At 43.9% G+C, this 13,769-nt stretch overlaps 1 protein-coding gene across 1 annotated transcript in view; it reads left to right on the top strand.

Annotated features, from left to right (window-relative positions):
• Window positions 1–13,769, top strand: part of CRHR2 (corticotropin releasing hormone receptor 2) — a 237,009-nt gene that overhangs the window by 144,571 nt on the left and 78,669 nt on the right. The window contains exon 5 of the mRNA XM_067530389.1: window positions 5,712–5,818. Within this exon, the coding sequence (XP_067386490.1) occupies window positions 5,712–5,818 (107 nt within the window). The remainder of the gene's footprint in view (window positions 1–5,711; window positions 5,819–13,769) is intronic.

Here is a 13,769-nt window from a genome sequence, read left to right as displayed (position 1 = left end):
CTCTAGAAACACAGGGATTTATTGATATTTATTTCTTTTTTCTCTCCTTTGCTAGAGAAGTGCTAGGCACTTTACAACCTTATGTGAAGATGAAGTCCCACCTTCCCAGAGGAGTTTATAATCTAAATAAGCCCTCATACTAGCAAAGAAGAGGGGAAGGGGAGGGATGCAGCAAAAATTGCTGGTTCGTGTTCAGAATTCATCTTGTTCATTCCAACTTTTCACTTTAGTTTAATGTGAGTAACATTGTAAGGTTGATAAGGGCAGGGTTGAAATCAGGAATAGATGGCACAGGAGCCATATTGACAACCCCACATATTCACCAGTCATGAGTCAGAATCCCCAAAATCCTGAGCTTGCCTTTAAAAATCATGAATTAAAAAATAAATAAATAAAATACTGGGCTATTTTTATTTGCCTTTTGGTTTCCGAGCCCTTAAGGTGCACTCAGGTCATGTTTTCAAGCTCTTCCCTGCAACCATGAGGGCTAGAAATGTACATTTGTTTTAAAAATGAACCTGAGATTCCGTCACATTCACATGACTCCAGGAGTTGGGGCCTGAAGAAAAGCATCAAATATTGTGAGACTGCACAGCAGCAGAGGTGGTTAGCGATGGTGAGGTAGTCAAAAGAGGTGAGATTTAAGGGAGAAACTGGAGATGGCGCAAGAGAGTAGGTCTAGAGTGCTCTCATGGGAAGTGATTGCAATGCATGTAGACATGACCTAGCTAGCCCAGGTACCAGAGCACTCTGTGGCAGTACAGGTGTCAGGACAGGCGGCACAAGCCCACCCAGAACTCTGTGTAATTACTCATGTGGTTAGTCTGCACCGAAGTCTGTGCTGTCCCAGCTTCACGGCTCTGGTACCCAGGCTAGCTAAATTAAATCTACCTTGGGGATGTCTAAGCTTCATTCACAACCCATGACTCTGTAGACCTCTCCTGAGATTGACTGGCACACTGGAGTGGGAGACCGTTAGAGGCCCAGTGGGCGGGATGAGGAAAAATCTGTCAACAGTGAGAGGAGACAAGGGACTTGTTAAGATGGAAGGAGTTAGTAGAGCCTAGTGCACAGAGAGAGAGAGGGAAGGTGGGAACAAATGTTCAGCTGGAGGTGGGAGCAGTGGTGTGCAAAGCCTTGAAGGTGATGAGGGTTAGTGCAAGACATACATTTCCTTTAACTTAGGTCAGGCAGGAGTGCAGGACTCAAGGCCAAATTATATCATTTGCTTTTCCTGTCGAGGAAAATACGATTGCATTCGAAAGCCACTTCTTTTTCTTACATGACTTTGAACAGTTAACATCACTGTAAAGGCAAATGCAGATGAGTTTTGTTTGCAGGGCTTGGATAGTTGTTGCCACTACAGTAGAGGATTTTCCCCTTGGCTCTATTTGCTTTACTATCTTGCAGCTATGATAATACCATAAAACTTCTTAAACCACCTATTCCTTAAGCATATGAAAGCTGTGATTCCTCCCCTCCTCCCAGATCCTCCTGTGTTTGCAAAGGCTTAAAAACTCATTTAGTAGATCCTGCATGGGTTATGACAAACTCTACAAGTATTAAGGTTTATGAATATTCCTGAAATGCCTGGCCAGTGGTCAGATAGATGTCCAAATGAAACTTGGGTTGATTTGTGATCAAACAGGTTCCCCAAAGATTCCTTGTAGTCCCTTCTTGGATTAAAAGTAAGATGCACCCACATGCATGTGCTATTGTCACTGAATAATCTTAACAGATGCCACAGATCAGCAAGCTGGTGCTGAGTGACCACATCCATCAATCTGTTTTTCATATAAAAAGGTGCCATTTTCGGGCATGGCAGCTTATGCTCAGGGGCCTAAATAAGCTCCTAAATCCTTATCTTCAAAGCAGGCAAGGCCCTGATTCTTCAAACGTGGCTGCCGCAAGCGGAGCAGAACTGGAAACCTGCAGAGCTAAAAGCACAAGCCACTAAAGCTTTTGCTAAAGCGAGCTCCCTACCTGGCGCTGTAAGAGACTCACATCCTTTACAGAGCAGGGGCAGAAGTGGGGCCTTTAACACACACTCACAAAGGGGTTCCACAAACACCCATGCTTAACTGTACTCTCACGAATGGGCGCACTGAAGTGGGGCGCCTTATGTAAAGCGGGATGGCTAGCACATCACCAAACTCTGGCTACTCAACTTCCAAATTCCCACTAGGTGATGGGTAGTGTCCCTTCCCCGGCACTTTCGGGTGACCAAGGGTCATTATGCTCGGATGACTGTTTTGGTAGCAACCTGGGAAATGAATTTATGGTTTCAGCTCAGCAGGTTTCCACCTCATGGAAACTTTCCCCAGAGCTGGCACAAAGTAACACTCTCGTTAGCCGGCGGTGTGGGAGCGCATAAGGAGCTGAAAAGCTGGGCATGGCACAGCAGCACCTTAGCACGGGGCTAGTCTAGTTCTGCTCTTTGTAAGCTCAGTTGCGGTCCATGTTTTGACACTGCTAAGAGAGAAAGGACGGAAATCAGTTGCATGAGGAGAAATAGCAGGAGCCAACAAATGCGGTTGTGTATCAAAATGGTACATCAGATGTCAAACCCAGAAGCTTAGAGGAGAAAATACAGAAGGCTTGGGTTAGCACAGACAACTGGGCTCCTAGCAAGTAAAATGGTTTTCCTTTATTTCACAGGTCAATTCAAACCAACCCTTCAAGGGGCTCTAGAGAACTTGTCTCTTATGTGCTGTAAGACCAAGGTGGTTAACAGGGCCAGCACTAATTGTCAGGGCTCCTAGACATTATCGTTCAGTACAGTGTATGGGATGAAATCTAGACTGACCAGACACTGCAAAGCCTGCTGCTATAGATACCTGCCCTTTCTGCAGGAACTGTCCAGGGACTCGGTCAGCAGAAAATGAAATCCAACTCACGCTGGGGAGATTTGCTTGGTTAAGAGGAGCTATGACTACACTCAGATGTTGAGTCATTGACGGTAATGGCTCGGAGAGACTAGGGAATCCAACCCCAGTTGGGACCTGGAGAGTCACCTGAAGGAAGAAAGGCATCTTGTATTTGTTTGAACTCTGGATGTAAAGAGACCATTTGGACCAGCCCTTGGGTCAGTTTTCCTGCACTTGGCCCAGTTTAACTGATAGAGAGCTGACTCAGAAGGATGTTGCTGTATGTGCAGCGTGGCTACATTATCAGTAATGAGTGTGATTGTCATCAGCCAGTAGGTCCCATTCTAGTGCGTGTGGCATGAGTTGTGCCTGTCTGGAAGACATGGCCGAAATGACATGACCGAGTTATTCTGCATAGCATGTGACTGCCTTTATCCACTTGGTAGTGTTAGGAGCTGCCTCATGAACCATCAGCCGGATTTGACCCCAATACCTTCAGCAGCGCAAAACTGACCTCAACTACTTGAACTAAAGGAATAACTCTATCTGGCAGCAGCAGTAGGTTGTTATTCTCTGTGTGAACAAGACATTGGGAAAGAAGGGTGAGGGCTGCAACACACAGATTTCAAATGTGTTACATTAGCAGAACTTTGGCCACATCCAAAACCATTAACCGTGGGGGTATGTTGGCAGTAGGAAAAAATGTAAGTGTTTTGCAGCATAGGGGCTGTTGATCCAGTTATATATGTGATGTGAATGCTAGCACAGGCTGAAGGTGGGTGGCTTTACCGCCATATCATCCCAGCATTGTACAGGCGCTAATACCATGCTTCTCCATGGAGTCTAAGTTTTTCCTGGGAAAAACCTCAGTCTAGTATTAGCGACAGCAAAAGTGCTCCTTATTACACGCTAGTGCCAGTGTTTGAAAAGGAAGTTCACTTTTTTTTTAAAGTTTGTCTTCAAAACTGTAACACTGTACAATATGTGCAAAGTTAAAATAACAGTCGTGACGCAAATGAGATGAGTAATATCTCATTTACAATGTAAGCTCTTCTGGACAGGAGGAAATATTATTATATTATTTCCAGAAATTGCCCAGTATTCTAAAATGGCATTTTAGGGGAAAAAAACAGCCATGTAGTGCCTAGCACTCAAATGGCATTTAAGCAAAAAATAAACATTGTAATGCATCAGGTCAATATATTTTACATGACTCATGTAAACTGATATTTGACGAGTTAGGGTCAGTTATCTAGTGACATAGGTATAATAAAGGTCATGTTACGTTTGTTTCTCTTCCTCCTCAAGGGCTATTCCGAAATGGGCAGGTGAAGGTGAGAGTCTAGGGGATTTCAGAATACACTTTAAAAAAAAATCCCTATAACTTAGTTGTTTCAAAGGGCCGCATATTAGGCTGTTTGCCGAAGACTTGGGTAGAATATGGTAATAAAAATTATGCCAGCAGGGCTGGCTTGCTACAGAGATGCTAGAGGGTGTCACTTGCATGGACGAAGTGATTTACTTCAGCTGGTGGGAAAATCCTTCATCGAAACCTCTTATGCAACGACAAATGATTTTCAACTGAAATGAGGATTTTTGGTAAGAATTTTCATTTTGGCCAAAGGGATTTTTTGGTGGAAAACTGAAACTGTTGGGTTTCGATAACTGAAAAAAAAAAAATTGGTTTTCATTTTCTGAAGCTCCTCCTCCCTTTCCTTTTTATTTATATATTTATTTATTTATGCCTTCCAGGGAGAATAAGTGTGGGGAGGAAAAACATTACAGAAAAGGGGGAGAAATATTCCAAACTGAATTTTTTCCATTTTAGTAAAAAAACTTAAAAATTCAATGAAAAATGAGACAAAAGGAAAATTTTTCTCTGCATTTGAGATTTTCAATGGAAAATCCTTGCTGGCTTTCTACCAGCACTAGTGTTCATTTTAATACTGCATTCCCAGCACCCACTAGCATGAAGTGTGCGGCTTCGCCTTCTTTCTGACTGCAGCTCACAGATAGGCAATCTTTTATGTATTTGTTGTGAGACTTAAGCAGTTAAACACAAAACTAATCCCACTGATTTCCATGGGTATTTTCATGTGCTTAAAACTTGGCCCGTGTCTGCAAGATCAGGGCCTAACTGATTTATTTTGACAATATCATGTGACAGAGAGAAATGTACATTAAAGGTCGACACAGAGCAAGTCACTATCAAAACTGTGCTTAGAATTTGGGGTCTCCCAGTCCTGTGCTAAAATCACCAGATTCCAGGTCGTTCAAATCTTTATCAATTCAAATACGAGTTTGAAGGGTCACGTCCTTAGTTTGCACTGTGCTTCAATGATACAGAATATTATTTATTATTTATTTTCATGAGAAAACTTAACCAGAAGGGTTAATATAAGGGAAACCCACCTGATCTTAACACTGGCTACTAAACAAAAAATATCTGGACATCTAACAAAGAAAATTAATTTTGCCATCTCATTTCCTGTTGGAATTGTGAGAAGTTTGTCTTTCTAGAGTGTCCTATGCCTTTGGCAATGTGGTTGGCTTTAAGCCAGGTAATACTGAATCCTATTGAAATTCCACAGAAAAATACTCTTTGGCCAGATCTGTATGGAAATAATTCTAAACTGAAACGTACCTTTGTGATTAGAAGAACTGCATTTTTCTGTCCGGACAATATGCTTGGCTAATCTATAATCTGTAGCCCTTGGGTTATTATAATAACATCATCTTAAAATCAGGAAAAGTAATTACAGTTTCCTAAACTGATTAACTGCTCCTTAATGCCAGTGCTCCGAGATTGGTGCTGATCTAATCGTGTTATCTCTCTACCTCCAGAGGAAGTATGCACTCCATTACAAGATTGCTCTCATCATAAACTACCTGGGACACTGCATATCTATAGGAGCTCTTATTGTTGCCTTCGTGCTTTTCTTGTGCTTGAGGTGAGTAATCTATTCATGTTCTGTTACTTTTTGGGGGTATGAGACTTCATATCACGTTACTCAGTCCCCATGATCACAGTCTTCGGATTGTGTATGGTCTTGAAAAACCATATGAATCTAATTCTTCTCACTGTGTATACGGTTTCCACTGATTTAGTGTACATACAGTACATCAATGATGTGCTACTGCTCTGAGGGCTAAGATCCCTATTTGTTCAGAAGTGAAACTGAATGATTTAATGCTACGGCAGAGAACCTGTGAATGAAAAGAACATTTGATACATGAGCTGGTATTTGAATGGGTCAGCTTGCAAATTGTTATGCATGCGCATGGGAATGAGACGTGTTACAAGCCAGCTGATGAGTAAGGGCCTGATCCAAAGCCCCCTGGGGTTGGTGGGAGTGATTCCATTGACTCCATTGGGTTTTGGAACAGGAATGAACTGTTCCCTTGCCCCCTGTTAGCTGGGATGAAACTCACAAAGTGTTTGTGAGTATATCACCCCCAGAGGCAGCCTGCAAAGAATAAACCTTGATCCTAATTGCAGCTTTCCCTGCTCTTGTACTGGCTGTCAGAGGAAGCACTATACATGGATGCTTGAGAGAGAGATGCAGGAGCCTACCCGTGGGAAGGAAGAGGGCCTCCCACTCAGAGTCCAGGAACTGGGCTAAATCTCTGTTTTGGTTACACGCATTGTCCTTAGCAGAAATTAACACAGATGATGCCAGCAAGGGTTTTCGTCAAAGTCCCCCCACCAGTCTAGCCAGCTCTCTGACTGTGTGCACGCATAATCATCTGGATGCAGCCCAGGAGATGCATGTGCGAACTGGGCGTGAGCCAATGAACTCAGTGGGAGCTTTTCCATTGACTTCAGTGGATCATGTCCATTGTTTCCATCTTGGCAACTATGGTGCTCACAAATTATCCTCCTCCCATTGAAATCCTTAGGAGTTCACCTAAAGAGGGACTGCATGGAAACTTCATAAGGACCTAAGGATTTCTATTCTGTATAGGTTCATATACCACCATCATCACTGGGGTATCTAAGCACCCGGGCAGCCAGAGCCCAGGACTAAGGGGAGGTGAGTCACTGAAACTAGATACAAGCTCACCTCTACGGTGGGAGCAGGAGAGGATAGCATTGTGAGAGCAAGGCCTGTGGAGAGGATACAGGGCTGCTGGGAGAACATGGGTGCAGGGGGAGAAATGGTTGAAAATTACCACTAATTTTACAGTAATGGCTATTTTCAACTGTGAGCCATAGTTGCGTGTGTGTTTTTTGTAGGGACTACCTGATGGGAATGAAGGGTGTTTTTCGTGGAGATGGCATGAATTAGCATTACTGCAGAATTTGGTCCATCATGCATGGGGCTTCGCTCTTGGGCCATCCTACAAAAAGTCATGAATTTATCAACATCTGATCCATCATCTTCCCCCCAAAGTTCTTTAATTAAACATCCATGCCAAGGGAGCTCTTTAACCTCTCAGACATCTGAGAGCTCTCCAGAAAGGATCTGACATTTCAACTTTCCAGACTCTCTTTACTGTTTATACATCACTAATCACCCATGTCTGGGCACCTTGGTTAATTTATATCTAATAAAAGATGCAAATAATTCATTTTAACTACATTTCCCTCTCTGAATCTGAATCTTTTATAAACGCCTAAGTAAATAAGGAAGCAGCAATTAGATCATTCTTTATAAATGTATAATGTGCCCAGCTTCTAAAATAGAAGTAACCTAGCCACTCTCCTCTAAATTAGTTTTCTGCCTTGTAAACCTTGAATTCAAGCCTTAAACCCAGCAGTCAACTTCAGAGTTTTGCATTAAAAATGACTGCAGTATTTTAGTGGTTTCTATTCTACATGGGCTCTTATACTATGCTCATCACCATAGTATCTGCTACCTTACGGTTGCCATAAATTAATATATTACCAAATACTAAAGTGATTTAAAATGATCATCCATTTACCAGACAGTACAAATCTGGGTCACTTGAGTATTGAAAGTACCTAAGAACATTGCACCAGATCCTCAGCCGGTGTAAATCAGCGTAAGTGCCATTGATCTCAGTGGAGCTGCACTCACTCACTTACAGCACCTGAGGATCTGATCCATTGTCCATGATCCAGATTCTTTTTTTCCCCCAGAACATTTTGCATCTTTTCCCTGAAAAATTATTCTACGAGTAAAACAGCGGTGGCTTTTTTCCTATTTTCTTTTTATTTTGGTTTTTATTCTGGATGTACAAGGGCACTGATTAGGTAGGAAAAATAAGGGGATTCAGAATATTCTTTCATAAAATAAGCAGGACTAAACACAACAAACAGCAGTAGAACCCACTGCCGGAACCAGACCTGATAATTTCTAACTATTTTCCTCTTCTCCCCATCTCCCCCAAGGATAAAGTAACCATGTCCTTGGCTCTGTGACCCTCCTTACCCTGGCATGCCTGCTCCCAAGCCACAGCTGTCATGGAAGGGAGGCTCCCAAGGATGGAGAGTGTATTGTGGATCTGCTGCTCCATCTTCTCTGCTTCTCACCCCTGGTCTGTCAGCTTTTCCTTTGCTCTGGCAGGGCAGGTAGAAGGGAGCGCCAGGACCAAAGCTAGTCGTGATTCCTAGTCATTACCACCTAATGACTCTTGACTGGCCTGTGTGAAATAGGCCTGTGGGTTGTCATTTGAGTACCTAATGAACCAGATGCCCCTATCAGAGAAGCCAATGCTCTAATTAGCAAAGATGCTAAACTACTGTCTCATCCCTCAAGGTCCAGGTTGAGGCAGCGCCAAGCTTTTTGGACGGAGCAGAGGACCTAATTCTCTGGCGCTGCCGGCCTGACTCCTTTCCACGAGGAATAGTAGCCATTTAAAAGAAGCTATGGGCTCTCACTGCAGAGGCCAGGTGTGTTTGCTCCCTGATGCTCGTCTTTGGCAGAGTTCTTTGGAGTCTTATTCACTGCCGATTGCATGGTGTCTCGCTCCCTTTTCAGCTCAAAGGCTGCATATTCTGTACACGAATATTAAAGGCCTAAGTCACCCCTCTGCTGACACAGTTTCTGCCCATGCACGACCAAGTTTAGAAGCCATTAAGGCAGAATTTTTCCACGAGAGGAATCCTTTTAGAATACACCATTTGTGCAAAAAGAAATAGAATTGGTTCGTGCATATCCCTTTATTGTTGATCAGATGGGAAAATCCCCTAATTTCCACTTATTAATATGTGGTTAATAGTACCCTGAACCATGGTGTGATGGCTGTGCTGGGCAGGGAGACTACAACTGCCATCAGCACCCCACTGCACCTCCCTTTCCTCCTGGCTAGGTAAGGGGAAAGATCCTGAACCAGGAAGTGGCCAGGTCCTGAGAACAGCAGTAGCTGCCGGCGTAGCCAGGAGCTGCAGAGAAACAGCAGCCATGTGGCCAGCTGGAGAAAAGCTGAATTCTGAGCAGAATCCTCAGCCAGGAACCATATGCAGAGCCGTGCGGAGAGCAGCCTCTGACTGCCAGACGCTGCAGCCGGGTGCAGGCCTGCATGGGACTGGTGGGAGAGCAGCAGTGGCTGGGCAGGGAGCCAGGGCTCCCAATGAGAGGCGCTAACCGAGCCTGGCTGGGAAACCTGCTAACTCCTATTTGATTGAATAGAGACTGGGCTGGAGAGGGCACCCCAGGCACTAGTCCTGGAGAGTCCTGACTCTCCACCGGACTGCCCCCAGGGCCCAAACCAGAGCTGCTATGGCTCACCTGGAGCTGTAACTGTTTACGCCTCCGTACCAGTGTATTTGCAACCTTCCCTTTCCTAGCAGCCCTGGTAAAATGCCCTTTCCCTTAGCCAGGTGTCTGAGTGATTTTGGGGACCCAGCAGGGTGAGCACCTACTTTGTCTTCAAGTGGTGGTACGCCTGGGACACTGCTGACACACTCGTTTGGCAATCATTACGAAGGAGTTTAATGCTCTTGTAAAACGCATGCCTTCCTGTAATGCAAGGGTGCTGTGAAAGCTTGTAGCTAGACAGCTGTCAGTGGCAATTCATAGCACTGATGGAAGCCATTCCCATAATCAGACCTTGTGTTTTCCCCCCCGTCATTAAAATAAAGTCACAGGCTCCCAAAGGCAAGAAACCAACGTTGCTATAACTTTTGCTCCGGGGAAAGCCCGAATTGTTGCTGTGCCAAGCTTGGATGGCAAAAATCTGTGAATTCTAAGAACTCTGCGTGGAAAAGGGAAAAGGTGAGCTCGTGTTTGAATGAGTCAGGCTACAGATTGGCACATGAAAGTGAGGAAAGGCTTAGTGCACCCATTGCTGAATAAGTGCAGCCGTGCAACATTATCATGAACAGTTATCAGCCCAGGCACAAAAATCTTGAGTCATAGAAGATTAGGGTTGGATGGGACCTCACCAGGTCATCTAGTCCAACCCCCTGCTCAAAGCAGGACCAACCCCAACTAAATCATCCCAGCCAGGGCTTTGTCAAGCTGCACCTTAAAAACCTCTAAGGATGGAGATTCCACCACCTCCCTAGATAACCCATTCCAGTGCTTAACCATCCTCCTAGAGAAAAAGATTTTTCTAATATCCAACCTAGACCTCCTGCCCTGCAACTTGAGACCGTTGCTCCTAGTTCTGTCATCTGCCACCACTGACAACAGCCTAGCTCCACCCTTGAGATCACCTTTAATGTTGTGGAGATGAGAGGCAGACCTGTGGTGAGGGGGCAGGTTTGCTTGTCTGACAAAAAAGTTACTGACCTGGGCAAGGAGAATTTTCCAAGGCCGGTGCAAGTTCAGCAAGGTTGTCTCGTAGCTGCAATGATCAGCTTTAATGAGCTGGTCTCATTTTTTTTCTATCTTTCAAACTTTTTGGATCAGAAGGTCCTGATCTCCATGCCCCCAAGTGACATGAGTCCCTTTGACTGTCTCTGGATCCATAGGCTGCTGAGAAAACTGTGACAGCTGCTGCAGTTTCGCTGGAAAGCATGAAAGAGGATGATTAAATGGCATACAGAAACCAGTCAAGGGAGAGGGAGAGCATCCTTGCAAAGATGGCTTAATAACATTGAGTACTAGGATATTGCAGTAGCAAATGCTGAACACTGAGGAATTTTCCAAACGCGTGGAGACGTTGCACAATTAGCATCAACTGAGACTTAAAAGAACACCCCATTTGATGAGATCCTAGCAATATAGGCTCAGACATTTTATACATCTGCATGTATCTTTCCGTTCGGTAGCAAGGAAAAAGAGCAATTCCCTGTAATGGATGCGAAGTAGCAGGTGTGTGCATTATTTCACTCTCTCTCTAATCTCATTTAGTTCACTTCTGGCTGCCAGTTATCACAGCAGGGTATGAAAAATGGAGATGCTTTTTAATGGTAACTTAAACAAGTGGCATATCTGAGACTCTTGTTGCAAAAGCTGGCAGTGCCAAGACAAACATTAAAAAGATGCTCTGGGACAGACTGAGGCAGAGCACCCAGACTGTAGGCTTAGGAATGCGGAGTTCTGCACAGTCCATTATGTGTTTTATGTTGAAGGTTCCTCTCCTGCTACAAGACTGAAGGAAAGATTAATGGATCTCTTCAAAGAAACACTACCTAATTAGATACTAGAGAGGTGTTGTGATACACTTTTTTGTTAGGGAACAAAAGGGCTGAAGTTCCCAGAGTATGTAAGATGCAGTGTGGTGTAGTAGAAAGGGCAGTGGTCTGGAAAACCTGAGTGTTAGTACTTGCTCTGCCACATACCTACTCTGTGACCTTGGGCAAGTCACTTTGTCTTCCTCTTTCCCCTTCCATTCACTGTTTCTCTTGCTAGACTGTTAAGTTCCTCCAGGCAGAAGCTGTCTCTTATCATGTATAGCACTTAGCACAGTGAAGTTCCAATCAGATTTGGGGCATCTAGGTCCTACCGTAACACAAATCATTAATAGCGTATGTATAGCAGGGCTGCGTTAATGGACTACAAGGTCTTATAAGCCAAGTCTCAAACAATGAGATTTTTCTAAAGTTCCCCATTATTGTTAATACTGGTTCAGCTTTACTGATGTTAGCAACACTGGGAGTCTAGACAGGGGTACCAGCCTTTAAGCACCATATTGAATAGGTCTGCTCTGCGCAGGATTAGATGACACATTACTTAAAATGCTAGAGGCCCATCTACACCAGTCCACCCTCTGCTGCTGATACCTGTAGAGCTAAACTAGTCTTGGGAATGCTAGGAAAGTTTCTGCAATATTTCCTTATCATAGACAAAGTCGAAATTTCAGTTTTTACCCATGATGGTGGTAAGTGTAAATCAAGACCAGAGCATAGTTTACTTTACAGAAGCCACTGACATAAGGCATTTCTCAAAAGAGGAACCAGAGTGAATATTTTCAAACCCGAGTCCCTAACATTAGACACGTAAGAAGAAAAGTCATGATTTTTTTTTCCAGAGAGGTTAAGCACTTGCCACTCTCATTGATTTCGGTGTAAATGTAGATGTTCAGTGTACGCGCACGCACAGTGTTTTATTTTATCTAATCTAATCTTAAGAGTTTATCCTGCCGCCCATCACCATGGTATCTGGATGCCTTCCACATGAAATCAAGAGCAATTGCAAAGTCCTTGGTGGACTCTGTAGCATCTCTAGAACTTCTCCCTTAACGGGGTAAAAAGAAAATCTACTTCGGGTATTAATTGCTTGTTTTATTTGGCTGATTTATTTGTGTTAGCATGTTTAAATTCTTTAAATTTTATTTTGCAGGGGGTGTTTGGGTAGCTGGGGATATCAATGTGAAGAATTACCTTATACAATTTTCTTCTGCCATCACTTAAAATCGTGCTATATTTTTAGTAGAAATCATAAGACGGATGATGACACATGCAAGAATTTTCTGATGTGTGTGTATATAAAAATATGAGATGATATAATGATGTACTTATTGAGAGCAAAACTGTAATCTCTGCAATCATTTCTTGAGTATGAAATTAAATTATTCTGATCCACTTCTGCATAGCACGATGAAAGGATAATGAAGCAGTGCCATGTTGTGCACTCAAATGCTGCGCGTTAAGTTAGCCTGGGGACAAACCAGCCTCAGTGTTAGCGTACAGTGTGTGGTTCTGAATTCCCAGCTCTACAGTTTATCTGGTCTGTCTTTATACATCATACTTTCTAAAGAGGTATGGTAATGGTAGCTATTTGGACTGGTGACTACCGTGTACAGCAACAGTGTAATGCATTATCCCCCTCTATTCGGTACTGGTGAGGCCACAGTGTTGCAGGGTCGATTGAAGAAAGACTGAGCGGGGTGGAGTGGTAAGGAGCGTTTATTTGGTTACAGCCTCTAAACCACTCGTTCCCCTTTGCCACGAGACCAACAAAGTGAGCCCCGAGTTAACTACAACTTTGTATTTAAAATAATATGTAAATACACACATGTCTACAGCGCCCCATAAAACCCCTATTTGGTGATATAAATGGTTGTAAAATGAATAATAATGCCTATGGGAGGCATATAATTATACCTGCCCGTTTGTTATTTACCACTTAAAATGCACATGCCACGCAGGTTTCGCCATGAATTTGGCTATCTTGGCAGCAGGAATGACCGTAAATCTTCTTAACGAACCAACTGCAAGGGAAGAACAAGGGGGAAGCTATCCCAAGCTTTCTCTACCAGGCATGCTGTCTGAGACAGCACTTCTTATCACCTTCTTTCTCCAGATGGTGAGGGGAGGAATAGAAGGGGGGCAGTATAACCCCATTACCATGGTACCCCTCCCTAACTCCAAGCCAGGAAGCTGCTGTGAGAGCAGCGCATGACTATTGCTTGTGTAGTACATGGCCTTTTTAGCCCAAGCCAGAGGTCCCGTGGAGAACAATTCGTGCCCAAAGTCTGGGCCCAATTCCCGGCCCCCCAGGAATGTGGCCCAGTGCTGACATCCTTTGTGCCCGCGCCCACACACAT

The sequence above is a fragment of the Emydura macquarii genome, unplaced genomic scaffold (assembly GCF_026122565.2).
Source record: "Emydura macquarii macquarii isolate MOO-44397 ecotype Brisbane River unplaced genomic scaffold, CSIRO-AGI_Emac_v2 contig_3080, whole genome shotgun sequence".
NCBI lineage: Eukaryota > Metazoa > Chordata > Testudines > Chelidae > Emydura > Emydura macquarii.
This window is presented reverse-complemented; position numbering and strand designations above follow the sequence as displayed.